The 25,258-nt window shown below is 52.2% G+C and overlaps 1 protein-coding gene across 1 annotated transcript in view; it reads left to right on the top strand.

The window, feature by feature from the left end:
* Positions 1 to 7,567, top strand: part of ZNF423 (zinc finger protein 423) — a 321,581-nt gene extending 314,014 nt beyond the window's left edge. Inside the window, exon 8 of the mRNA XM_058527768.1 lies at positions 6,875 to 7,567. Coding sequence (XP_058383751.1) covers positions 6,875 to 6,904 — 30 coding nt within the window. The 3' untranslated portion in view covers positions 6,905 to 7,567. The remainder of the gene's footprint in view (positions 1 to 6,874) is intronic.
* Positions 7,568 to 25,258: the final 17,691 nt, after the last annotated feature.

The following is a 25,258-nucleotide window of genomic DNA, read 5'->3' as shown; positions in this document are numbered from 1 at the left end:
TATGTTCTGGGGGAGATTTGAGGGGGAACCCGGGAAGGAGCATAGGGAGATGGAGAGTGTGAAGGCCCTGCTGATACACCTTTTTGGCTGGAGCTGTGAGCTTCTCCCTGTTCCTTGCCTCTCCTGTAACTCCACAGCTCAAATACCTTCGATGGCTCCCCATGGCCCAGATTTAAGGGCAAGCTGCCTCGTCTCGCATCAAGGAGCCTCATCAATAAGGCCCCCACCTGCCTTTCCAGGCTTGTCTCCATGGCACATTCCCTGTGCTTCTGCCAAGCTGAATTATTCATTGTTCCCCCAACATATGCTGCACTTTTCACATTTCACAGGCAGAACAGTGCTGTGGGTAAGAGTGGGTCTGCACTCCGACTGCGTGGGTGCAGACCGGCCCCGCCATTACCAGCTGCAGGACCTCAACTCTCTGGGCCTCAGTGTTCTCATCTGTAAAATAGGGATAATGGCAGTGTTTGACTCCCAGGGGTGTCGTGAGGCTTAAATGAGTGACTACAAGGGAAGGATTAAGCGTGGTGCCTGCACACAGTGAGCACATGATAAATGTCAGCTACGATCATTCTCGGTGTTATTGGCACCTCCACACCATTGTCAGGGTGGTTCTTTCTCCTTAGAAAGCTGTCTCTGTGCACACACATGCACACACCCCAGTGCAAATCCTAACCCAAGCTGTCCTCACAGGGCAGCTGGAAGGCCAGCTTGTTCCTAAAGCATCTCCCAGTCAGAAGTCCTCTCTCCACAGTCTTTTCTTGTGAAATCTCGCCCTCTCCCTCAGCCATGAGCTTGTAAAAGGCCAGGGCGTGCTGTACTCTCTTCTGCCTGCCGCACAGGGTCAGGCTCCGTATTTGTTAATGAACAAATAGCAGAACCCACTCAGTTGCACGTGGCTGTGGTGTTAGCCCGAAGGATCTACCTTTTCCCTGGAAACGGAATCTCCCGTGGTGGAGGCAGCTTCCTGGGCCTGGTCCTGCTCCTGGAGACAGCTCTTTGTAAAGCCAGCCTCCTGAGAGCCGTTGAGGCTGGAGCCCGCCAGGGAGCGGCCTAGTGGCGGGCAGTGGGAGATAGAGGATCGACCACAGCCTCTTTCCCAACTTAGAACTAGAGGGAGGTGACGTGGGGTCAGGCTGAAGCCCGGTGGGTTCTGCAGGTGGGCCGGGTGAGCAGGGTGGGTGGAATGTTCTAGGTGTGGGGGGCTAAGCGTTCTTGCACCCTTAGTCTGCCGCAGGGTGGCAGATGTGAGGGCCACACCATCGACCAGTCCTTTTCTTGGGCCCCTTGAGAGTGAGGGGCTGTGAGTCCAGTCCCTCCCCGCCCCCATGGATCTATGAACTTCTCAGGGAGAGGCTGGAGCCTCTGCCTCTGTGTGCCCAGTGCCCAGCGGGGACCTGACATACCAAGACTCAGTGAGTGGCTGTGGAAGGAATGAATGACTGAGCAAGTGAATGAATGGACGAGTGCACACCTCCCTCCCCCACGGAGTCCCCCATCTCACCAGATATCCCACGCTGTTCCCTGGGGGGAGGGGAAAGCAGTGAATTGTGGGTACTCGGGTTGTGGCCTGGGGCCTTGTGGGGAGGCGGCAATGCCGTGATCAGACACCTGCTGTTCTCCAGAGACAGGACCATCCAAGTGTCCGCCATCTCAGGGGCCCTCCCGAGTCCTTGCTAGCCCTTAGAGGAGGAGCTGGGAGAGGCCCAGTTGACCAGTCCCTCAAACCTCCATGAGGCCCCCACTGCAAGCCCCCCAAAAATGTTTCGTGCCAAGGAGGTACAGCAAGGAAAAAACACTCCCTCTGTCACAGAGCTCCCTGTCTGGTCAGGAAGACTATCTGGACACCATTTATGGAGATCTAGGGGGCACTTACTCTTGGCCAGGCCTGGGAGAAGTACGTGCATGTTATCTCCTGAGTCCTCAGGGCCTCTTGGGAAGAGGGCTCTGTTATTATCCTGCCCCTGACAAACACACAACCCCCAGAGGTCAGAGAACGTGCTCAGGGCCATATGGCTATTAAGTGGCAGAGCCAGGATTCAAACCCAGGACCCAGACCATCTCAGCCCACTAAGGCTCACTGCCTGCCTTGTTAGCACCAATGGGGCACTTGCTAAGGATCAGGCGAGGGGCTAGGACTTTACAGGCATGTTGTCATCAGGGTAGCGGAGCACAGGAGGGGCAGCTGACATGACACCGAGAGTGGCCTGCGATGCAGAGAAGTCCTCACAGCCTGTGCCTGCTCATCTCGGGAGCGCAGAGAAGTCTCCTGTTGCCTCATGGACAGCATTTCCCAGGCCCCCAGGCAGCCAGCTTATTCAAGTACCTCTGGTCTCCCCTACTTGACACTGTGGTGGGTGGGTCTCAAAGGGAGACCATGCAGGGTCCCAGGCCAAGGGACAGAAAACAGCCAAGACCTCGAGAAGAAGGCCCTGGTGCAGACTGGGGAGGGGCGCACCAGTGTGCGTATGTGTGCACACGCATGTGCATATGCATGACTGTTGTGGGCACAGAATAGGGTGAGCCAGGGATGGCTCCTGGGGCTGGTGAATCCAGACTAGAACCCCCCCGAGCCTCTGACAGCCTGTTCAAGTGTGTCGCTGCTCTGAAGGATGGTCCAGCATGAGGTTCCGTGCTCCTGGCACGCATGCTCTGTGCCCAACAGATACGCTGGCTTGAGCTCCAGATCAGGGTCATTTTGCTGCTGAATGCCCAGCAACGAGCATGGTGTCACACAGCAGGGATTCTGTAAAGGTTTGTTGAATGAATGAATGAACGACCATGTAAATGAATGCAAGGGTGTCACAAAGGGATTCTCGGCCTGAGCGCTCTGCTGACGACTTGTATAGAGAGAGGGCTCGGCAGCCCTGACACTGACGGCGTGCCACCCCCTCGCCCGTCACTAACTTGTGTCCTGGGGCCGATGGCCCAGTGCGCCAGGCAGAGGCGCCCGAAACAGGCTCTACCAGAAACCTCCATCCACGAGAGCTGCACGCGCTCTGTGGAGTGGATGGATCTCACGGCAGACCAGCGCCCCCCCGCCCCCTCCTGCTCTTCGTTTTATTTTTCTCACCTGCTCCTCGGCCCACACCTGCGTCTCCCTGGCAGGCAGAGAGGCCCGTGTGGATGCCAGGCCTCCCCTCCAGGCACCTTCCCGTCCTTCCCAGCTCCGGTCCCCAGACCACCCCCGGCCTTTATGATGCTGGGAAGTGTTCATCTGCGGGGTCGGCAGCATCTTTAAAAAACGATTTTCTTCCTTCTCCAAAAGGGCTAAATATAGCACAGGCATAAATAGAGAAATAGACATTAAGCCAAAATGCCCTTGTGAGAAGCATGCGGGTGGAAGGAGCTGTTTAAGAAGGCTTGATGAAGCTCCCGTCGCCAAAACCAGGGCTCCCAGCCCGGGGAAGAGGCCGGCGCTCTTTAGGGTTATGGAGCTGTGCTGATTGGCAGTGGCTCCGCCGGGAGCCGCTCGGCGCACAGGTGTGTAGGGTGATTGGTGAGTCCTGGTGACGGGTCCCCGCCGCCCTCTGCGCCCTTCCAGAGCCTGTGCCCTCAGCCCGTGGAGGAGCTGCTGCCCTCCTCGGCAGAGCACCTGGGCTCCTCAGCATGCCCACTGCACACACACACTGGGTGGCATTGCCCGTTCTCCCGTGCTGAGCTGCCATCTGCACCATGAATCCCACACACGTGTTTGGGTCTGTGGGTCTCGGCCCGTGAAGGGGGTGGGCCCAGCTGGAGTCTCCCCCACCCTCCACGGTGCCCGGGCCAGAGCGGAGCATCCCGCAGGTCCATAATAACACAGTGCTGAATGAATTCTGGTGCCTGGCCCCTCGAGGCCTCAAGTTTCGACATTTCCATCTGCTGCGACATCCTGGGCTTTTGTTCCTGACGAACTTCAGGGAAGGAAGTTGTACCTTTCTGTCTCAGAACCCTCTTTGAGGAAGTTCTTTCTTGAGTCTAACCAAAGAATTACCTGCTACTGCTCCTTAAGAGAGAAGGCTTACTGTTTTCACCTGAGAAGCGACATTTATTCTAGAATTTTCCTAACCAGTGGTCCTAGGTGTAGGTTTCCCCCTCTGGGATTTTTAGGCCAGCAGCCGCTGGATGAGCCAGTGTGGACCACGTGTGTCACCCTGGCCCTATTCTTGGCGTCCTGGTAAGAGGCTGCTTCATTATCCAAAGATCCCTGAACACCCCCTTTCCCCACGTTGATGGTGGGTGGTCTTTGAGGATTCTTTGGGAATCAGATATCGTCTCCGGTCTTCAGCTGCTTATGGGACAAGGTCCACATTCAGGGGCATTCAGGGCCTCCATTGTCCATAGTCTAAGCTGCCCCCAGTCCTCCCTGTGACCTCTGCTGGGAGGTGTACCTGCCTTTGCAGGCTTATTCCAGCCTCCATACCTTTGTCTGTGCTGTGCCTTCCACTAGGAATGCCCTCTCCCCTTTCCACATATCTACATCCTACCCATACACTTATTCACTTATTTATCCTTCCAGTGATTCGTTCAGAAATATTTACTCTGTGTCTACTTGGTACCAGGCCCTAGGAACCATAATTTGAGAACAAGAAAAGAGCTATCCATGTTTCTCTTCCTAACGTCCCTTCTTTTCCTCCTCCCCAACCCCTACAAATAAAGACGGACCTGACCACCCTCAGAAAGCACATGGCCACACAGCATTGTTCATTGACCAGCTGTTGGCAGGGGGGAGGGTGAGACTTCCAAGTTGCTCCTGGGCAGCTGTGCCTGCCACAATACCACGGGTCCTTGTGTGCCCAGCCCTGGGCCAGGGCCTGTGGGGCTGAGCAAGGAAGGGGTGCCCCCGTCTGTGGCTCTGCAGAGGAGGCCGGTCCAGCACTCGGGAGGCACAGAGATGTGTGGAGGTGGGCCAGAAGTGCCAGAGGGGCTGGAGGGATGGGAAGCCACCGTGTGCCCAGAGGACATGGAGAGTGGCTTGGTTGGGAGGGAGGAGAGAGGAAGTGGGAACTAAATCAGCAAAGGCTTGGAAGCCAGGAGGACGGTGTGATGTTGGGTGGGTACGGCCCCCCGCAGGACTGGCTGTCCCTGCGCAAGAGCAGGGAGGTGCCTCGGCTGGAGGGTGGGTGTTCCCATGGAAACCACCGCATCCCCTCTGTGGCCTCAGAAGACCTGCCTGTGCCTCTGGTTCCGTGACACCCCCACCTAGGTACCAGAGTTCCTGCCTGGGGTGGAGTGTGGATGACCCACAGACTGGGGTGCCCATGGGGTGCAGGGCGCTGGGAAGCCTGCCTTCTGGCGCAAGCCCCCAGCTCCCTTGGATTCTAGCTGCCTGGTTCAACCCCTCCTGCTTTGTAGCTGGGTGACCTTGGGCCAGTGCTGAGCCTCTGAGCCTCGTCTTCCTCATTTTACCATGTCCTACCTTGTAAGGCTGTTGTGAGGAGGCAAAGAAGTGCACCTGTAACAGCACGTGGCACCTGTGCTTGTTGACACCAGCCGTGTGGCCGGCCCCAGGGCTGGGGAGTCCAGCAGTGGCTGGCGTCTGTGCTGTGGGTGTCAGCAGGCACGGGCTGTGTGAGGACAGGACCCTGCCTCTCCCTGGCCCTGAGCTTGCCTGAGGGGTGGGTGACGTCATCACGGAGGCCGCAGCAGTGCCTACAGTGGGAAGCGGCTGCCACAGGTGCCCGGGGCCGGGAGCCGGGGTGGCCCCAGGCCACCTGCGGGAGCCTCGGGCACCCGACTGTCTCTGGTCGCCCTCGCGGTCCAGAGCTGGAGCCTAGGAGAGAGACGCAGCGCCACGTCTGACCCCTGGTGGTCATCGGTAGCACTGCAGCCCGGTGGCTCCAAGCCCCAGAGGAGTGGCTGGGCAGCTGGACCGCCCAGGTCTGGGGAGGCAGGAGCATCCCTGAGAAGCTGCCCCCTGTGACGAGGTCATGTGCCGCCCACACACGCGGCTGTGCTGCCCCGGGTGGATTTTGCTTCTTTTCTGCAGGTGCCATGAGATTGAGCACTACCTGAGGTTTGATGAGAAGGGTCTGGATTTGGAACACAGACCACTGGAAAAAAACAAAAACACTGCTGTAGGCTCTTGGAGGCCCAATGCCACCCCCAGCCCCAGGCCACTGGCTCCTATGAAAACACATCCACACTGCTGGCCACTCAGGCTGGCAGGAGGGAGGAAATGCCACAGGCTGTGGGGAGAGGGAAGCGTGTGGCCAGAGGGTCCCACCTGGGCCCTGAATTCTGCACACGGGTCTCCTCGCAGGAGCACCGTCATGTGACTTAAGGGGCAGGCTCCCTCCTCACCCAGCCCTCTCTGCTGGATGACCCGTCCCATTCCTCAGCCGCAGGCACCGCCGCCCACCGCCTCGGCACGTCTGTGCCCCTCGGGTGTTTTTTGGCCGGAGAGCTGCGTGGCACATCTGCTCTCTCCTCCACAAGGCTCAGAGCAGCATGGGGAAGGACTGAGAGGGAGATCTGGGGAAGCCTGCAGGCGATCAGATATAATTTCCTCCTAATCATCAGAGCAAAAGGGAGATGGAGAGGTGAACAGGGATGGTTTTAATTCCTGCTACCTCCCCGGCGTTTCCCCTCTCCCTCCATAGAGCCGGTCTCCATGGTAAGACCTGAATGGTCAAAAAAAAAAAAAAAAAGAAAACAGAAACAATTTATAGGGAGCCCAGGTTGGCAGCAACAGGAACTGATCCCCAAGCCCCAAATCAACGTGGTGTCTTGGCAGCTGCGTCCCCGGAGCACTTTTTCCTTGTTGCATTTTGTTTTGTAATAATCGAGACGCTTTTCTGCGGCTCTCGGCGTAAACGCGCCGAGTGGGAGGGGACGGGCATGCTCTCCATTTTTCTGCCCTCATGCATGTCTCCTTTCTTCGCCTTTGCAGAACCACTCTATGAGCCAGCACGCACAGTGAGGGACCGCTCGACAGGACACCTCTCCGCAGAAGGCTTGCCGGAGACGCCGTGGGGAGGGCCATTTGAACATTACATCCAATCAAAGTGTCATTTGCAACCCAGATGTAAAACTCTAATGATTTGGCCATGAGGCGCTGCTATTATAAGCAGCTGGAAATGAATATTAATGGCAGAGATTAAAAGTATTCCATGCTCAGTATTTTTTATTGTCCTGCTACAGCTAGTGTGCTTTTAGAGTTTCCGCCGAAGACATTTCTAGAGTTAGAGAAACCTGCTTTTTGAGGCTATTGTCCTTTGTTCCTTCATGTATTATATTGATAGTTTTTAAAAAAGGATTAGTGTGATTTTTTTTTTTTTGCTTCTTTTTTTTTTTCTTTCTTGTTTTTCTTTCCCCCCCCCCTTCGGTTAACTACTTTTTAATTGCAATTCTAGGTAATTGTGCATTGTGATGTGATTGCTTGGCTATTGTCTGAATATTTCCTTTTAATTTTTTAATTAAAGACTAATGCTTTGATTGGATTTGCCAGTTCACCGGACAGTGATTAAAACTATGTAATGAATATAATCGGTTTCAGTGCAACTGGATGGTCTGCTTTTAAATGTGACTTAATCTGACCGCAGTAACTAGTACAGTTCAATAAAGGGAATCCATGCGATTAGCATCGGCTGCCTGATTCTCTCCTCCCCTGCCTGGGGCTGTGTGGGGGCCTGTCATCACCCACGGGGTGTGTCCCACTGTGAGTTCCTGTGGACCTGCACACAATAGACCAGCTTCGCTCGGGAAAGAAGCAGCATGGTAACCTAACACGCGCAGTCTGGGTGAGCTGGCAGTGGTCAGAGAAGTCAGAGCAGAAAAGACCCTTAAAGATGAAATTCTCTCATCTCATTTGTGAATGGGGAAACTGAGGCCCAAGGTAAGTGGGCTCACTCATGATGTTTCCTTATTTTTCCCCCTCGGGGATGGCTTTCCCATGTGCTGGATGCAGCCGGTCAAGTGGTTAACCCTTACCTCACCAGGACTCCAGGTGGCACTTGGATTCTGGTTGAGGTGTGGGGATGTGACAGGAGCTGGGGGCTGCAGAGCAGAGCCAGGTGGGAGCAGCGGGTTCCCAATCACAGAGATCCATGGGACGTGGAGGTGCTGAGACCTGTGGCTGGGGCTGGGACTCTAGTGGGGCAGTGAGGTGCCCACAGCACTCCCAGGGGCCCTCCTGCATTTGCTAGCCCCAAGAATGAGGCTGCCCTGACATTTTGCACCCTAGGTGCCTTGCTTGCCTCACATCCTCCTGCCCTGCCAGCACCCCAGGGCCCGCCCAGCAGCCGCAATCCCCCACGTGGCTGTCCTCCCACACCTCCATCACACCGTACTCGGCTGACTTGCCAATCAGAGGCCAGGGCTTCAGGACCTGCTCGGGGAAGCCCTTCCCTGTTAACTTTTCACAAGGGGCAAGAAAATTGGTTATTACCCTCTGCAGAGTGGAAATGAACAGGCAGACAGATTGCACCTAATTATAATGTAATACTAAGTCACGGGCATGGAATTTGGAGCAATTATACCAGCATCTTCTGACTCCCGTATCACGGGGCTCCTGGTGACCTGCAAGAGTTCCCTTCTGCTGTCTCGTCTCTTGCAAGGTTCTCACACGGGTGGGGCGTTTGCTGTTTCAGAAGGCATTTTACGAATCCCAGAACAGACTTCTGCCAGCCTGGGACGGGACGGAGCTCTCGCCCTTAGAATTCAGGGCTCTTGCTTCCCAGAAGCCGAAGGCAGTGAACTCCGATTTTTAGTGCCCTGGAGACTTGGCCGTTTTAGGGGAAGGCCTCAGGGTAAGCATCAGTGTTCCTCAAAGTGTGGCCAGCCACGGGCTGGGCTTGGGTTAGGCTGCCCTGCGTCCACAGCCACGACTGTCTCTTGGATGGTCCTGAGGCTGGGGACAGGACCAGCCTGTCCCAGGGCTTGCCAGATCGCTGTCTCTGGGCCCCTCCAGCTCCAGATCTATCCTGAACCCCACGGAGCCCAGGTGAGTCCTCAGTAAGTACCAATAGAAGATTTGATTTGACGGTTGGTGGCGTAGGGCTAAATTAGTCACTGCCCCCATTAAAAATACAGCGGGGGGTTTAAGAGCTTTTCACGCCGTGTGGGAATCCACAGCGAAGCCGGCGGATGCCTTGGGTAAGGAGAGAGGCGGCCTAGGGGACCGCGAGGTAATGAGGTTTATGGCGGTGACAAGGCAGCCGGGGAACCCCGCCGACTCCCCCTCGCCTGGGCCCATTGTTCTGTGGCTGGGTCTGCCCCCACTGCTTCCGCTGAGAGCCCCTCGTGAATTCGTGCTGGAGGGGACGTGTACGGGGGACGTGGGGGGCCTTTACTGGGATTCATATTCATCACCATTAGGCAGTATTGGGGTGGGGTAGTGCAGGCCTCTAAGCCTGTGCTTTGGGGAGCCCCCACCTCTGCCCAGTCAGAGGATTTGGAACTGGGAGGAGCCACCTTCTCTCTCAGCTCTGAGGGACCTCGAGGGGTCGCTAGGAGGCTTACAGGGGATGATGGCTAGTGAGGGCTGAAGACCTGGCGTGGTCATTGTTAGGAGGACCGGGAGGCTGGGCCTCCAGCACAGGAGGCCCCTTTCATGCAGAGGTGTGATGGAGTCAGCCACTGGTAGTTTGGATGGTGGAGCGGGATATGGCAGTGGGGAGTGGGTGAGGTGACCGGAAGCCTAAGGCTCATTGTCGCGGTGTGTGCACGGACAAACTGTCAGTTTCTAGTGGCCCTGTGGGTAGAGGGATTTTGCCCAGGCTGAGAAATGGACCAGGACCCCTGGGCCACAGATCCCTGTCATTGGGTACCTGCCTAGAGCTTCTAGAAGCAGGTGGATAAAGGTTTTGGTCTCAGTGGAGAAGCAGCCACAGGAAGAATCTACTTGAGTTCCCCCAGCCTTGGAGAACGGTCCTCCTAAACTCACAGTCTATTTAATATTTAGCTTTCCACCATTCCCTTCTAAAGCGTGCACTCAGGGTGGGATCTGCACCTACATGTGTTCATAAATGTGACCAAGACTTCAATCCAGGCCTCCATCCGCCTGGCAGGTGTTTACTGAGCTCCCCTGTGCCAGGCACTGCACGAGTCGTGGGGGACATGGAGAGGGACAGGTGACGTGGCCCTGCCTCACGGAGCTCCCAGGCACAAGACAACCATCTGACACGCAAGCACGCCAGTAAATACCCATCAGGGCATGGTCACAAGTGCCCTGAGGGGCGGGAACAGGAGCTGTGTGAGATGAGTGCGGACGCACAGGAGAGGCAGGGGTGCATCCAGGAGGGGCGTGCTGAGGAAGTGACTTGAGTGGAGACCTGAAGAAGGAAAGGACCTAGGCAGTTGAAAGCCCTGACCTGAAAGAGAGCTGGAAGTATCCTTAGCGATCCCCAGTCATACTGGGTTTCGGTTTTAGACAGTTTAAAACAAGCCCAGAGAAGTTCAGAGTCTTGCCCAAGTTCCCACAGTTCAGGACAGAATTGAGACTATAATTTGGGTGTCCCGCCTTCTAGCCTTGGGTGTCTGACTCCCCTCTGTGGCCTCCTCTCTTCTATTTGTTGAAGGTCAAATTGATTAAATAATTATTATTATTATGAATAAAATGAAGTACTATGTAGGAAAGACTGCTGGCTCTCCTTCTTTTCTTTAATAAATTGTGATTTTTATGTGAGCACATGTTACCTTGGAGAGGGTCAGATTATATACCCTATCCTTCCCAGAAGTGAGGTGTGGCCATATTACTATTGGTGGCCATATTGGTTCTGCTAGTGACATATAAGTAGAAGTGGTATGCACAAATTCTAAGAATTGTCCTTAAAGAGAAGAAATGAGCTCATCCCTTCCCCTTCCTGATGGCTGGAATGTAGATGCAATAGCTGGAGCTCCAGAAGCCATTTTGAACCAGGAGGTAACTGGAAAATGGAAGCCACACATGCGTTGAGCAACAATATAAAAGGAGCCTGGGTCTCCAGCTGTGCCAAATGCATACTAGCTCTGTCTGCCTTCCCAACAGGCTTCTTGAACTTGAGAGAGAAATAAACTTCTTTTTTGTTTAAGCCATTATTATTTGTTTTTGTTTTTTTCTGTTACAGTTAAACCAATTCTTAACTATACAAATTAAAATATATACATATATGGCTTTCAAGTAAGAGCAAATTTAGAAGGTTCAAGGAAAGGGTATGGGATGGTTAAAAACATCTGAAGGCTGAGCGATTGACCCCAGTGACACACTATGGTCATGTCTATTTGGCCCATAAGTACACGGGTTGGGCTGATCTGGGCTGGGCTGTCTGGCTGTTGGTTAATCCAGAATGGCCTCGGCTGGGATGACTGGGGCACCTCAACTCTGTCGTCAGGTTTCATCCCCGGCAGGGTGGCCTGAGCGTGCTCTTCTCAAGGCGCTGGCCCAGGGCACCAGCAGAGCAGGCCCTGTCGTGCAAGCACTTTTCATGCTTCTGCTTGTGTGTCCTGTGTGCTCCTGTCCCATTGACCAGAGGGAATCACACGGCCAAACTCAGACTCAGGGGCAGGGAAATATGCTCCACCTTCTGATGGGAAGAGCTGCAAAATCCCAGGACAAAGGGCTGGATTCAGGGAGCGACGGAGATTTGGGGTCACCAATATAACCAATCTGCCACGGAGCCGAAAGCCCCCCTTCTCTCCTCTGAAGGCAAGGCCTGGTAATTAATAGGTACCATCAGATTGGGAAATGGGCAAGTTGAGGTGTCCAGCTTAGTGCTGATGGGTTGGACCTTGCCTTTGGAGAAGAGAGAGGCGCCCTCAAAGGATTTGTCCCCCAAATGCTTGTTACCTGTCAAAGCAAGTTCCCAGGGCCACTATTTTTACAATTTCAGCTGACTTTGGTTCACTCGGCCTTGCCAGGAGACTGACCAAGGATTACACGCTCTGCACAGCACTCGCAACTTCAGGGACGGGGAGACAACTCGCAACATTTAGTGAAGGCTGAATATCTACAACTCTCTCTTGCTCCGTCTCTCTGCAGAAGCCCCAAGTGGCTTATAGTTTGCCGCGTGGACCCTTGGCTGTTTCCCTCCTCCACACCTTTGCCCATGCCGTTTCTTCCTCCTAGATTGCCCTTGCCTTCTTTTTCACCTGGTTAACTCCGATTTTTAAACTCAGCTCTTTAAACTCATTAAGCTCGCTAAACTTAGGTGTCCAATTCTCAGGGTTAAGATGTGGGCGAGGTGAGTGAAGCCCTCACCTCGGGTGCAAAATTTCAGGGAGGACCTAAAAGCTCAGTAATCAAGAGAAACAATATTTTAATGCGATCTCTTAAAAAACCAAGGTAGCAACCTACAGCCTGCAGGATGGCTGCCTGTTTTTGAAGAAGTTTTCTTGGAACCAGGGCTGTGCTGCGGGGAGCAAGTGAGGCAGGGTCATGCAAACGTAGCCTCCAATCCTGTCTTTATTGAAAATTTTGCTGTTTTGTTCATTGTGGACCTTTTTGCATTAACTTTGATTTTTTAAAACATTGCTTTCAAGTCTTGTTCTGAGTTATTTGGCGTTCACTGCAATTTTGTGCCCAAGCAGAGTGCCTCCCTCATCTCACCCGTCTTGGCCTTGACCATCCTCCAGGCAACCTGGTCTGACCCCTGCAGTCAGGTGAAACGTTCTGATAATAAGAACTCTGATAATAGCTGATGCGTAAGTCTATCACTGGGCATCTGCACACTTTTATAACTGTCTGTCTCTGCGACTGTATCAGTCAGGAGAGGTGAGGTTATGGCACAGGAACAAAAAGGCCCCAGATTATACTGGCTTAACACAACAATGATTTATTTCTCACTCACATTGCGTGGCCATCCTGGACCTCCAGGGGCCTTTCTTCATCGTGGTCACTCAGGAAGTCTGGCTCCCACCACCACAAATGTGCTCAGTAACCAAGACAGAGGGACAACTTGGGAGGGTCTCTCCCTGGCAATTCAGTACTCTTGCCTGGGAGACACATGCACAAACACATACACAGCCCTTCAACTCACAACTCGTTGGCCAGCAATTGTTATATGGCCCCACCCCATTACAGGAGCCAGGAAGTGCAACCCTGCCATGTGCCTGGGAGAGCTAAGAGTAGGCAAGGCTTGGCAAATTGCACTGACACCTGCAGACTGAATTCCCCTCCCCTCCACCCATCCCTGACTGGAATCTCTTTGAGGGCAGAGGCTGACTCTTAGTAAATCGGGGTATATCCAGCCCCTGCACGGGATCTGGAGCAGACAAATATTTACTGAACGTATGCAGAAATTGAGTACAAAAGTGAATCCATGACAATTTAAAGAGCCTAGGGGAAGATAAGCATGTTCATGAATGCATCTTGTAGCCTAAAAGCTGTGCAGTACATCAGACCTGGATTCAACCCTCAGCTGTACCACTTATTAGCTGTGTGACCTCAAGCAAGGCACTTAACTTCTCTGAGCCTCAGTGTTTTCACTGGTAAAATGGGGAAGATAAATACTGTTACCTCACAAAGTTGTGAAGTTGAAATGAGGTCAGAATGATGATGACTTTAAATACTATTATCTGAGCATTCCTATGTGCCTGGCATGACGCACAGGTATTACCTCATTCAATCCACACAACAACATTATCACGTGGGTACTGTTATCCCCTCTTTACAGAACAGGAAACCAAGGCAGAGAGAAGTCACTTGCTAACGCCCCGATGCTAACCCAGGCAGTCTGGCCCCAGGGCCCTGTTCTCAGCCCCAGAAGCACGTTAGCGAGGCGCACAGAACCGGTGGCTCCCGACACATCACCGGGGCTGATTCCAGGTGTGGCCCCGCCGGCTCCGCCTTTGCTGGAGAGACCTCGTCCGCCGGGCGCAGGGGACACCGGACCGGGCGCAGGGGACACCGGACCGGTCCCCGCGCCACAGGTCAGCACCGCCCAGCCCCGAGATGCGGGGAGGGCCCGCCCCTGAGCCCCGATTGGCCGGTTCGGCCCGCCCCCGCCGGCCCCCGAGCGCTGATTGGCCCGCTCGGCGCGGGCCCCGCCCACCCGGCGCTGCCCGGGGCGGCGGCCGAGCGCGAGCGCGCGGAGTGAGCGCAGTCGCGGAGTTATTAATTACTGCAGGGCGCAGAGCGTGCTTCTGTGCACAGAAATACGTGTGAGCGGTTTCTACTTAAACTTTAAAGACAACGTTAATCAATTTTATTTTAACAAAATGACCTTAAGCAGGGAAAAAAAAAATTGGTGTTATTTGCCCAAACAGGCAAATTAATTTCTCTCTCTTGAGAAATCTGAGAAGTTTCCAGAAATAGCTATGCATAATTTACACCTGCCCTGGCCGCTCCTAGTTTAACGCCAAGCCCAGTCACGGGCCCTACCCAGCCGCAGGCCCAGAACGAACTGAAAACAAGAGAGGTCCTTGCCAAGGCCGTGTCACCCCCATGCTGGGGCCCCTCTGCTCCTCGGCCCACCCTTTCCACGACCGGGGGGAACGGACGCTGAGGGGAAGGGACAATGTCCCTGAGAGGCCAGCCCAGCCTCAAGGTCACTGGGAGGAGAGGGGCGGCTGCCCCGTTCTAGGGCCTGGGAATTCTTGGGACTCCAGCGATAACCACCCCTCCAGCCTTCCGGCGCCCCTCTGAGGCTCTGCAAGCGCCTGCTTATTAACGCCCTCCACCTCCTGCCTCGTGAGGGATTCCGGGATGGCAGGCTCCAGAACGCTCAGGAGAGCCTGTGCCGCCTTCCACATCCCTGCCCCCTGGATCTCATGCGCCACACCCCAGGGGCCACACCCCAGAGATCTGCTGGCTTCCAGTGGTCTCCCTGGAGTGTGGGGCTTAGAGGCAGGGCTTGGGGGCCCCTGGAGCTGTGGTCAGTTTCTAGCCCCGCCTTGATCCTTAGTGGCAGTGTGACTTCTGGCAGGCCATTCAGCCTCCCTGGACCTGGGTTTCCCCATGCGTATACAGAGATTGTGTTCCCCCTGCCTGCGTAGGGCTGCTGGAGTGAGGCATGGCATGAGAATCCTGGGAGAAGGTCGGATCCAAGAGGGGACGGTTTTGTCTTTTTGAGCATCCCAGAGAGGAGCAGAGGAACTCAGCTCTGAGGCTGAGGAGTGAGTCCCCTCCCCCCGGGTTTCTGGGCTGGGGTGGGAGTGGGAGGGCATACCCCATCTCTCTTTTCCTCAGATGGATTTGTCTCAGCTTTCATTTCTAACCTCAAGGCCTGTAGAAGATCAAAGCCAGATTCTCAGGCCTCTCTGTGCCTCAGTTTCCTCATCTGTAAAACAGGGATAAGTAAGGTCTCAGGGAGTTGTGAGAATTTGAGGAGATGACATAGTAGGCACTTAGCACAGTTCCTGGCTGGCATGTGTAAGGTGCACATGCAAAAGAGTGTGCACCCCGTTACTGCAGACAGGCTGAGGGCTCCAGAGGCACCAACGAGGCTCTCCTAATGGAAACCAATTTCTGTCCCTAAAATTTTGAGATGATCCGGCTACTGATTTGGGCCGGACAACCCCAGAAATAGAGAGAATTTCAGAGTTCTGGGCTGATAACTGCATTGTATTATGCAAACACGGATTGGGGCCTTGCTGTGTGCTTCTCACGCAGAGCAACAAGCACTGGGCTGGGAGTGACGCTCTTCACTGTCACCATTTCCCTGTGTGACTTTGGGCAGGTCCCTTCCCTGCTCTGGGCCTCACTTTCCTCATCTGTGAAATGAGAGTGTTGGATCAGAAGCCCTCGGAGCTGATCTTGGCTTGAGAGCTCCCTATGCTCGTGGGACTTCCTTGGGAGGGCAGGGATCAAGGGTGGCTTCTGAATCTGCAAAGGGGGTCAAGGATGCCTGTACCCCGGGTTGTGGAGAGGATCTGAGGACATGCTGCACTTGGTGGTGCTTTGCCGTGTGGCAAACACCCGAGGGACAGTTTTCTGAGCTGATGGTTCTCCTTAGAAAGCAGGGGAGAAAATCAGCTCTGAGAACAGGAGGAGGAAACCACCCTGGCCCTTCTGTCCTCTTAACAAAGTAGAGCTCCACTTGGCCCCTTGCAGGAGAACCGGCCCTGGCAGCCTGAGGGCTCCTGGTTGGGCTCCTGGCCCCGTGTCCCCAGGCGCTGTGGGTTTGTGCTGCCTCCTGCATTTCATTCTTCCCTCTCTGGGGCCCAAAGAAGTCCTACTGCTCCTTCAAGGCTTAGCTCAGACGCCCCCACCTGCCCGCCCCTCAGACACCTGCCTGGATTTGCCCTCACTCCTAAATCCTCTCAACACCCAGCACAGTGCGAGGCACACGGGTGCTGCTGGCTGAATTCAGAGTCCTGACACTCCCAGAGAGCTACTCCTCACGTTCTTCAATCTCATTTTACAGTAAAGGAAGCTGGGGCTCAGCTGTATTAGCTGGTGGGTGGTGAAGCCCAGACACGAAACCAGGTCATCTGTCTGCAACGCTGGGCTCTAGCTAGACAAACCATGTGGATGGTTAAAATAAATTGAGTTTTAAAACTTAGTTATTAAATAATAATAGAAAAAGTTTAAAGTATTCAGAAGAATATAAAGTAAAAATCATTAAAAAAATCAACTGTTCCTCCCACACACAGTCATAGTTTCCAGCCTCATTCCCTCCAGAGATAGTTCGTGTACATGAAAGCATACATTTGTATATATCTCTATCCTTTTTTTCACAAAAATGTGTTATCGGGCACATTGTCCTGTAACTTACTTTTCATTCCCTTATCCATGTGCTGTTCCTTTCTCTTCATGTTAGCACACGCAGATCTTATTGTGGGGCGGGGTGGGGGGGAGTTTTTCAATTACAAATTCGATTTCCTAAATAGTTGTAAGATATATATAACTATTCAAATGATCTATTTCTTATTGGGTGAGTTGTGGAAGTCTGTGTTTTTCAAGGAATTTATTCATTTCATCTAATTTGTCAAGTTTATGTCTGTACAGTTGTTCATAGTATTTCCTTATGCTTTTGATGTCTGTAGGGTCTGTAGTGTTATCCCATTTCATTCCTCATATTAGTATCTTGTGTCTTCTCTCTTTTTCTTTATCAGTCTTGTTAGAGGTTCATCACTTTTATTATTTCAAAAGACCAACTCTTTGTTTCATCATTTTTTTCTGTTGTTTTGTGTTTTCAATTTTGTTCATTTCTGCTCTTTATTATTTCCTTCTTTCTGCTCGCTTTGGATTTATTTTGCTCTTATTTTTCTAGATTCTTAAGGTGTCATCGTAGATTATTGATTTGAGACTTCCCCTCTTTTCTAATATATACACTCAGTGCTATACATTTCCTTCTCAGTACCGCTTTGGGTGTGTCCCCAAATTTTAGATATGTTGTATTTTCATTCAGTTTAATGTATTTTTTAAAATTTCCCTTGAGACTTCCTCTTTGACCCATGGATCTTTTAGAAGCATTGTGTAGTTTCCAAGTGTTTGGTGATTTCCCTGTTATCTTTCTGTTATTGATTCCATTGTGGTTGGAGAACACACTCTGTGATTGGCCCATATTATGATCTATCGTGCTATATGTTCCGAGGGCGTTTGAAAAGAATGTGTATTCTGCTGTCATTGGGTGGAACGTTTTATAAATGTCTATTAGAGCCTGGTTGGTTGATGATGTTGTTGAGGTCTTCTATATCCTTGCTGATTTTCTGCCCAGTTGCTCTATCAGTTGTTGAGAGAGGCTTGTTGAAGTATCCAAATATAATTGTGGATGCGTCTGTTTCTTCTTGAAGTGCTATTAGTTTTTGCTTCACATATTTTGCAGCTCTATTGTTTGGTGCATACACATTTAGGATCGCTGTGTCTTCTTAACGATGGAAGTAGATTGATCCTTATATCATTATGTAGTACCTCTCTCTGTTTCTGGTAATTTTCTTTGCTGTACTTTATCTAATACTAATATAGCCACTCATGTTTTCTTCTGATTAATGTTTGCATCATATATCTTTTTCCATCCTTTACTTTCAACTTGTTTATATTATATTTGAAGTGAGTTTCTTGTAGACAGCGTGTAGTTGGATCATCTACCAATCTTTCTCTTTTAATAAATGTATTAGACTATTTACATTTAATGTAATAATTAATGTGTTAGGGCTTAAGTTGGCGGTTTTATTTTTTGTTTTCTGTTTGTTCTCTCTGTTTTCATTTCTCTGATTTCTTTTTCCTGCCTTCCTACCTTGAACATTTTTTTTAGAATTTCATTTTGTTTTATACATGGTATTTTTGTGTATATCTTCTTGTATAGCTTTTTTAGTGGTGACTCTGGATATTACATTATATACACATAGCTTATTAAATCTACTGGGGTCATCATTTAACCAGTTCTAGTGAAGTGTAGAAACCTTACCTCCCTTTATCCTCTCTGGTTTATAATATAATTGTGTTAAATATTCTTCCACACACATTTAGAACCACGTTAGTGTTAAAATTTTTGCTTCAATCATTAGGCATAATTTAGAAAACTCAAGAGGATAAGGAAGATCTATTGTGTTTATTCATATTTTTGCTTATTGTGTTCCGCCTGTCTTCCTCATGTTCCAAGATTCCTTCTTTTATCATTTCTTTTCTGTTTAGAAAACTTCCCTTGGCCATTCTTTGTGGGTAGGTTGGCTGGCTGCAGATTCTCTTAGTTTTCCTTCATCTGAGAATATCTTGATTTCCTCTTCATTCCTGAAGGATGTTTTCACTGGATGTAGGATTCTGGGTTGACAGTTCTTTTCCTCAGCACTTGAGAAATGTTGTGCCACTTCCTTCTATCTCTGTGATTTATGATGAGAAATCCACTTTTGTTCAAATTGTTTTCTTCTCTGGCTAAGATATTGTTTCTCTCTTACTGCATTCAATATTTTTCCTTTGTCTTTAATTTTTAGAAATTTGATTATGAGATGTCTTAGTGTGGATTTCTTTGGGTTCAACTGTTTGAGATTTGCTCAGTTTCTTGAATCTGTACCTTTATATATTTTGCCAAATTTGGGATTTTTTTCAGCCAAGTACTTTTTTGGCCCTACTCTCTTTCTCCTCTTTTTCCAGGATTCTGATGACACTAACGTTAGATCTTTTGTTATAGTCCCATAGGTTCCTAAGGCTCTATTCATTATTTCTTTCAGTTTACTTCTTCTCTTTTGTTCAGACTGAGTAATTTCTATTATTCTATCTTCCAGTTCACTGATTTTTTCCTGTCCCCTCCATTCTGCTGTTGATTGAATGTTTTATTTCACTTATTGCATTTTTCAGTTCTAAAATTTCTACTTGGTTCTTATTTATATCTTCAACTTCTTTGCTGAGACTTTCTATGTTTTCATTTATTTCAGGAAGGTTCTAACTGCTCATTAAAGCATTTTTATTATGGCTGCTTAAAACCTTTGTCAGATAATTTTAACATCTCTGTCATCTTAATTTTCCATCTATTGATTGTATTTTTTCCTTCGGTTTGTTATCTTCCTGGTTCTTGGTATGACAAGTGATTCTTTATGGAAAGCTTTACTTTTTGTGTATTGAGTAATGGGACTCTGGATCTTATTTAAACCTTCTCTTTTGGCTGTCTTCCTCACTGCCCCAGCAGGGGAAAGTGGAGGTGGAGTCACTGCCTCCTTAATGCCAGGTGGGATTGGCATTCCAGGTTCCCCACTCAGCCTTCATTGATACCTGGGGTGGGGGCTCCTGATTACAGCTGGGTGGGGGTGGGAGTTCTGGCTCCCCACTAGGTCCCCAGTGGCTCCTCTCTGAATGGGAAGGGTGGGCGTGCCTAGTTACTGCTTCCCATGTGGTCTCCACTGACACCATGGAGGGGAGGGGCGGCCTTGTTACCACGGGGCGGGGGCACGAGTCCTGCCTCTGATACTAGGCCTCCTCTGATACCGCCCCCAGTGGGAGGGAGGGAGTGGAGTGTCTCTACCGCTGGCTGGGCACTGGAAGTCCAGGCTCCCCTGGCACGGTGGAGTGGGAGGAGGGCCTTGTTACTGAACAAGAATGAAAATCTGGCTTCCTACTTGATCTTCTCTGATTCCCCACCCCTGTGGGGAGCACTGGGGAGCCTCATTAAGACTGTGGGGGTGGAGCCACAGTTTTTTCTATGGTGTTTGGCTGGAGTAGAGTGGTTATTGTCTACAAGTTTTCTGTCTTGGTGGGTGGCCCCTCTATTGATTCTTTTGTTGGGGGGATTTTTTTTTTTGTCTGTGCCCATTGGCGTTTCTTGGTTGCTGGCTTCTTCCGCTCCAAGTCTGGGATATATGAAGCAAAAAAAAAAACCCAGTGAACTCACCATCACTTTGTTCCTTGAGTCCCCAGGCCCCTGGCTAGTCTGCTATCTTCACCTTTCTGAGTTTTTCTATTTTTTAAAATATAAAATGTCCAGGGTTTTTAATTGCACTTAGGAGGAGAAATAGGGAAAATATATCTACTCCATCTTGCTGGAAGCAGAAGTCCCTCCAGATCTTGTTCTTTTCTTATGGCCACGATGGGTCCTATTGGATAAATGAATCATAACTGATTGAACCTATCCCCAATTGTTGGGCACTTATGTTGTTTCCAGCCTTTGTGTTATAAATGATGCTGCAGTGAACAGTTTTATACGCAGATCTTTGTGCCTTTGTGTGAGTATATACAGTTCCAGAATTTGTTGACTGAGGAGATTGGACTTAATTTGGTAGGTTTGTTCTTGGTGTGGAAGATTTTGGTGGGGAAACAAGTGGAGGAACAATGAGAGAGCAATGGGGGAAAGGAGAGTTGGACTGGGACTGACCAGAGAGAGCATTTGCCAGGCCCAGCACCAAATAGACTGCCCCAATGTATGCCAGAGGTGTTACCCAGTTCTCTGGAAAATTCTCAATTGGCCTTGGCCCAACCTAGTCCTGCTGTCCAGGAGGTGCCGCCCTCTGGCTGCCATCTTTCCAGGCCTATTCCCTGAGGTCAGTTTTGGAGAATATGCACCCTTCTCCTCACCAGCTGATCTTGCCCCCACGGGGATGGCCCTAGTAAGGGCCCGAGGAGTCCTCCTGTGGCCTGTGCTTCATTCACAGCATGGTGGAGCTCCACTGACCACACTGCACACTGCACTTTATACCACCATCTCCTGTGGAGCTCCGCCGCATGTGGGAAGGTGGGCTCAGCGAGGTGAGGTGACTCGTCCAAGGTCACAGACCAGGGAGGGAGGGATGCAGAAGTCAGTCCCTGGTGGTCTAGCTCTGGAGCCTGAAGTCAGTGGAGGAGTTCTGGGTCCCAAGTGACATTCTGGAATGGGCCAGACAGAAAAAGATGACCAGATAGAGGGCAGCCTAAGTCTAGGCTGGTGCTGCGGGAGAAGCCCAGAGGGAAGGGAAGTGGGGAGGCGGAGGGGAGAGAAAGCACCTGCTCGCCCCTGGTCACTTGTGAAGGCTTGCGCAGGGCCACAAGGGCCTGCTCACCTGCAAAGGCCTACTCAGGACGATGGCGCCAGAGGGAGTGACTTGGAGGCCTGGCAGTCCCAAGGGGGGCCCCCTGGACTATGTTGTATAGCAACACGTCAGAGGAGGAGTTTGACCAGTCCGCTCTTACTGGGGGCCTGAAAAACATTGTCATTAGAGGTAAAACTGCTTTTAGCAGCCGTGACAAAGGCAGGCAGGCATACAGAGACACACACAGGCCTGCACAGCCAGATACACACACACACACATGCACACACACCCCACAGAGGCATGCAGCAGGCAGATAAATGCAGACTGCCCACTCCGACAAACACGCACACGTGGAGACAGGACCCCCAGACACACAAGCACACATGTGCACGTGCCACACACACCCACACGGCGGCATATGGAGCAACCGTGCCTTCCCCCATGGTTTCCAGGAGGCCCAGCGGGGGGTGCAAGTTCCACATCTGACTTTCCTTGTGTTCGTTAGACTCTTAGTGTAATTAAACGTTACATTGAATAATCCAGCGCTGGCTCAGTGGTGGCAGAGGCAGCTGTGGTGGGCTGGGGGATGAGACGGCTGGATGCCCGTCTCAGTCCTGTACCCTCTCTGCCCACCACTCTCCTCCAGCCGCCCCCTTGCCCAGGACTCCAGAGTGGTGGAGACAAAGAACCCTCGGCCACAGGTCACCTGGTCAGGACTTGAGGGAGGCTGGATGGTGGTCCGGGGAGACGCCTGGGCTGTCCTGTGGCCTAGGAGCTGCTTGTCTCAGTCTCCTGCTGGGGTGGGATTCCCACCTGGGCCCCAGGGGCAGAGGAGGCATCTGGATGCTGGGGAGCCCCTCTGTCCAGCAGAACAGCCACCTTGCTCACCTTTCCTGGGAAGAGGAGGCAAGAGGTGGTTCCTTTTTCCCATCTCTCTGTTCTCTTAAATGGGTCTGTGCCCTCCCCTGGCCTCCCTGGGGGCAGTCCAGTATGGCAGTTAAAGGCCGCTTGCGTGGGTCCTGCTTGCTCTGTGACTTGGGGCAAGTTACTTCACCTCAGTGTGCTCAGTGTCCTCATGGTAAATGGGCATAATAGGACTACTTACCTCATGGGGTTGTTGGGGGGATTAAATAGGCCCTTAAAACAGCGCCTGATCGTAAACTCTAGCAATCAGCTGGCCCAGCAGTTAAACTACCCCTGAGCATGAGTTTCTTACCCACAAAGCTGACCTGGGCCATGTCCACTCATCTATTGGAGGGGAGATATTGGAGCCCATGCCAATGCTATCACAGGGCAATCTCAGTCCCCCTCTGAGGCTCAATTCCCTCATCAGCCTCATCGAATGGGGTTGACGATCCCTCTGGCCTGGCAGGGAGGCAAGGGTAGAATGGGCTACTGCGCGGCGAAGAGTCTGACAAACTGTTGGGTGCTGTACATAGGGGCAACTTGGCCTCCTCTTCTCCACTTCTCTTGATCACTTCAGCCTTTGGGCTCCTGAATCACAACCCTCATGATTCTGCAGCCTGCTCCAGGGAGCACCGAGGCGGGGGCTGCCCCTTGGCTCTATGCCCAGCCAGGCCCCTCTGTGTGGGTCGCCTGCCCCGGGAGTGAGGGCCTGGCATACAGAACCCCAGAGGCCCCGACCCAGGCCCAGCTGGCGCTGGGGTGTCCCGAGTGATTTCACCATGGCCAGCCCCTCTCTGGTGTGGACTTTGAAAGGAGTGCCAGCCCCGAGAGTGTGCCAGCTGGACAATGGGTGGGGAGGGCTGAGGATAAGCCACCAAGGAGGTGATAAGTCAGGCCCACCTGGAGGGGAGAGTGGCTGGAAAAGAACTCTGAGTCCAAATCTTCACGAGAAGCCGGCTCCCGTCTGCCACCGTCAGCCTGGCTCCCAGGGCAGTGAGCTGGGGGGGAGAGGGGAGGCTGACTCGCTTTGTGTGCACACACTCATGCACTGTGCCCACTCACATCTCCATACGTGTGCCCACAGGCACAAACGTGGGCAGGAGCCGAGACATGCCCGTGTGGTTTCCCGGAGTCTCACGTGCAAACCCAGATGAGCCACCCCGGGACATGGCCAATGACACGCATGCCCACAGAGATGCAGGCAGATCTGAACTCACTAGACACGCACAGCTGTGTGCACGTGTGCAAGAGACACGCATAGCACCTAGTGACCACCCGCTGTGGGATTTTCCTTGCTCTGGAGAGATGTGCTACCATGTCTCCCATCCTAGCCATTCTGTACAACAGTTCCGTCTCATCTGTTTTATGGGGGATTCAGAGAGGCCAAGTGGACTGCCCACAGCCACACAGCCCCCAATAGCCCAGCTGGGTGGAATCTTGGGCCCTGATTCCCAGTCCAGCGCTGGCTGTAGATTCTCTCCATAGGAGGCCTCCTGGCCTCTCTCCCCCTGGTGCACTGCTGCAGCTGAGCCATGGGGGACAGCTGGAGAAGGGGGTGCCTCTAGGAAGAAACTGCAACTTCCGAAGGATGTTTTAAGTATAGGGCGTGCCCCTGTTGCCTCCCCATCACCCAGGACTCTGAGCTGTGCAAAGCCAGCTTGTGAATATTCAGGACCCCATAGACGCTCTTCTCTGTTTCTTCCCCTGCTCCTCGTTTTGTGCTGTCTTAAGTGAAATTGATTTTTTTTTTTTAAGGAAAGAGAAATCTGTCTTTTGTTATCCTGCTCTCCCAGGGGCCCCTCAGAAGAGGAGGCCCCCCGCCCAGTTTAAGGGGCATGCCTCAGAACCAATCGCTGCCTGGCACGGTTCCCTGGGTGCTGGGCTTGGGCCCGCTGCCATGTGAGCAGATGGCTGTGATTGCTGGCAACCCGGAGACCCTGCAGGAGAGTCGCGTATGGGTGTTTACAGCATCCTGGTCCCGCCGAGAGCATCAAAATGGCAGACCGAGTGGCGCCTGGCCCACCTGGGGTGGAGGTAGGGGCAGTGCACATTCCTGGAAAAGGAGAAGCAGCCATCTTCTTCCCAAGGAGAACTCTGCCCAGCACCCAGCTCCCAGCACCTATCACCCAGTGCCCAGCACCCAGCACTCAGCACCCAGCACCTAGTGCCCAGCATCCAGCACCTAGCACTCAGCACCCAGTGCCCAGCATCCAGCATGATTCCCTTGATCAAACCCTTGATTCTGGGGGTGTCACCCTCCCTTCATCTCCACTTCTCCCCTCTGCCTCCTTCAAGCACCCTTCCAGCAGTTCCCCAGGGTCCCACTCCTCTCAGAGCTCGTCCACAGGAGAGTCCTGCATTCATTCTGAAAATAGATAGGAGACCCACTGTGTGCTCAAACGACGAGGAGCACAAGAGAGGCCCTCAGAGCCTCTTTCCTCTCCTTCAAAGCCCCATCAGCTTGTACCTAGATGCGTGTGCGTTTGTGGGACGAATGGCTGTCTCCGTCACCAGCCTGAGCCCCCTTAGGGCAGGGTCCCAGCACATAGTCGGTGCTCAATCAACCTTTGTTGAATGATTTGGGGAGCCTGCCCCACGGAGACTACAGTCTAGTGGGAGTTCTCTCCCTCTCTCTCCTCCCTCCCACCCCCTCTTGTGTTCTCTGCATTATTCTGTTTCTCGGTTATACTGAAGCCCCCTGAGGGCAAGGATCATGGCCCTCACCTCCCCAGATGCCTCCACATAGTGGATCTTGTTATATAGATCATGTGGCTGATAGGGAAATGCGCTTCCTCAAGGGCCATGTGGACGTTCCTGGAAGGCAGTTCCCGGAGAAGATCTTCAAGAATGCAAACCCAGCCCTGCGACACTGCTGCCTACAGCCACGGAGAGCTCCCCATTCCTGCTCCTTAGACTGCATTCAAGGCTCTTCATGGTCTGCCTTCCTCCTCCCTTTTTTCCTTTTCATTCATTCAAAAATATTTATTGAGCACCTACCAAGTGCCCAGTTGCTCTCCAGGAGCTGAGGAGGAGACCGCGGATAAAATACACAAAGTCACTGTTCTCGTGGAGGTGA

The sequence above is a fragment of the Diceros bicornis genome, chromosome 32, assembly GCF_020826845.1.
Source record: "Diceros bicornis minor isolate mBicDic1 chromosome 32, mDicBic1.mat.cur, whole genome shotgun sequence".
NCBI lineage: Eukaryota > Metazoa > Chordata > Mammalia > Perissodactyla > Rhinocerotidae > Diceros > Diceros bicornis.
The sequence above is the reverse complement of the archived record's forward strand: the minus strand, read 5'-3'. Positions and strand labels throughout refer to the sequence as shown.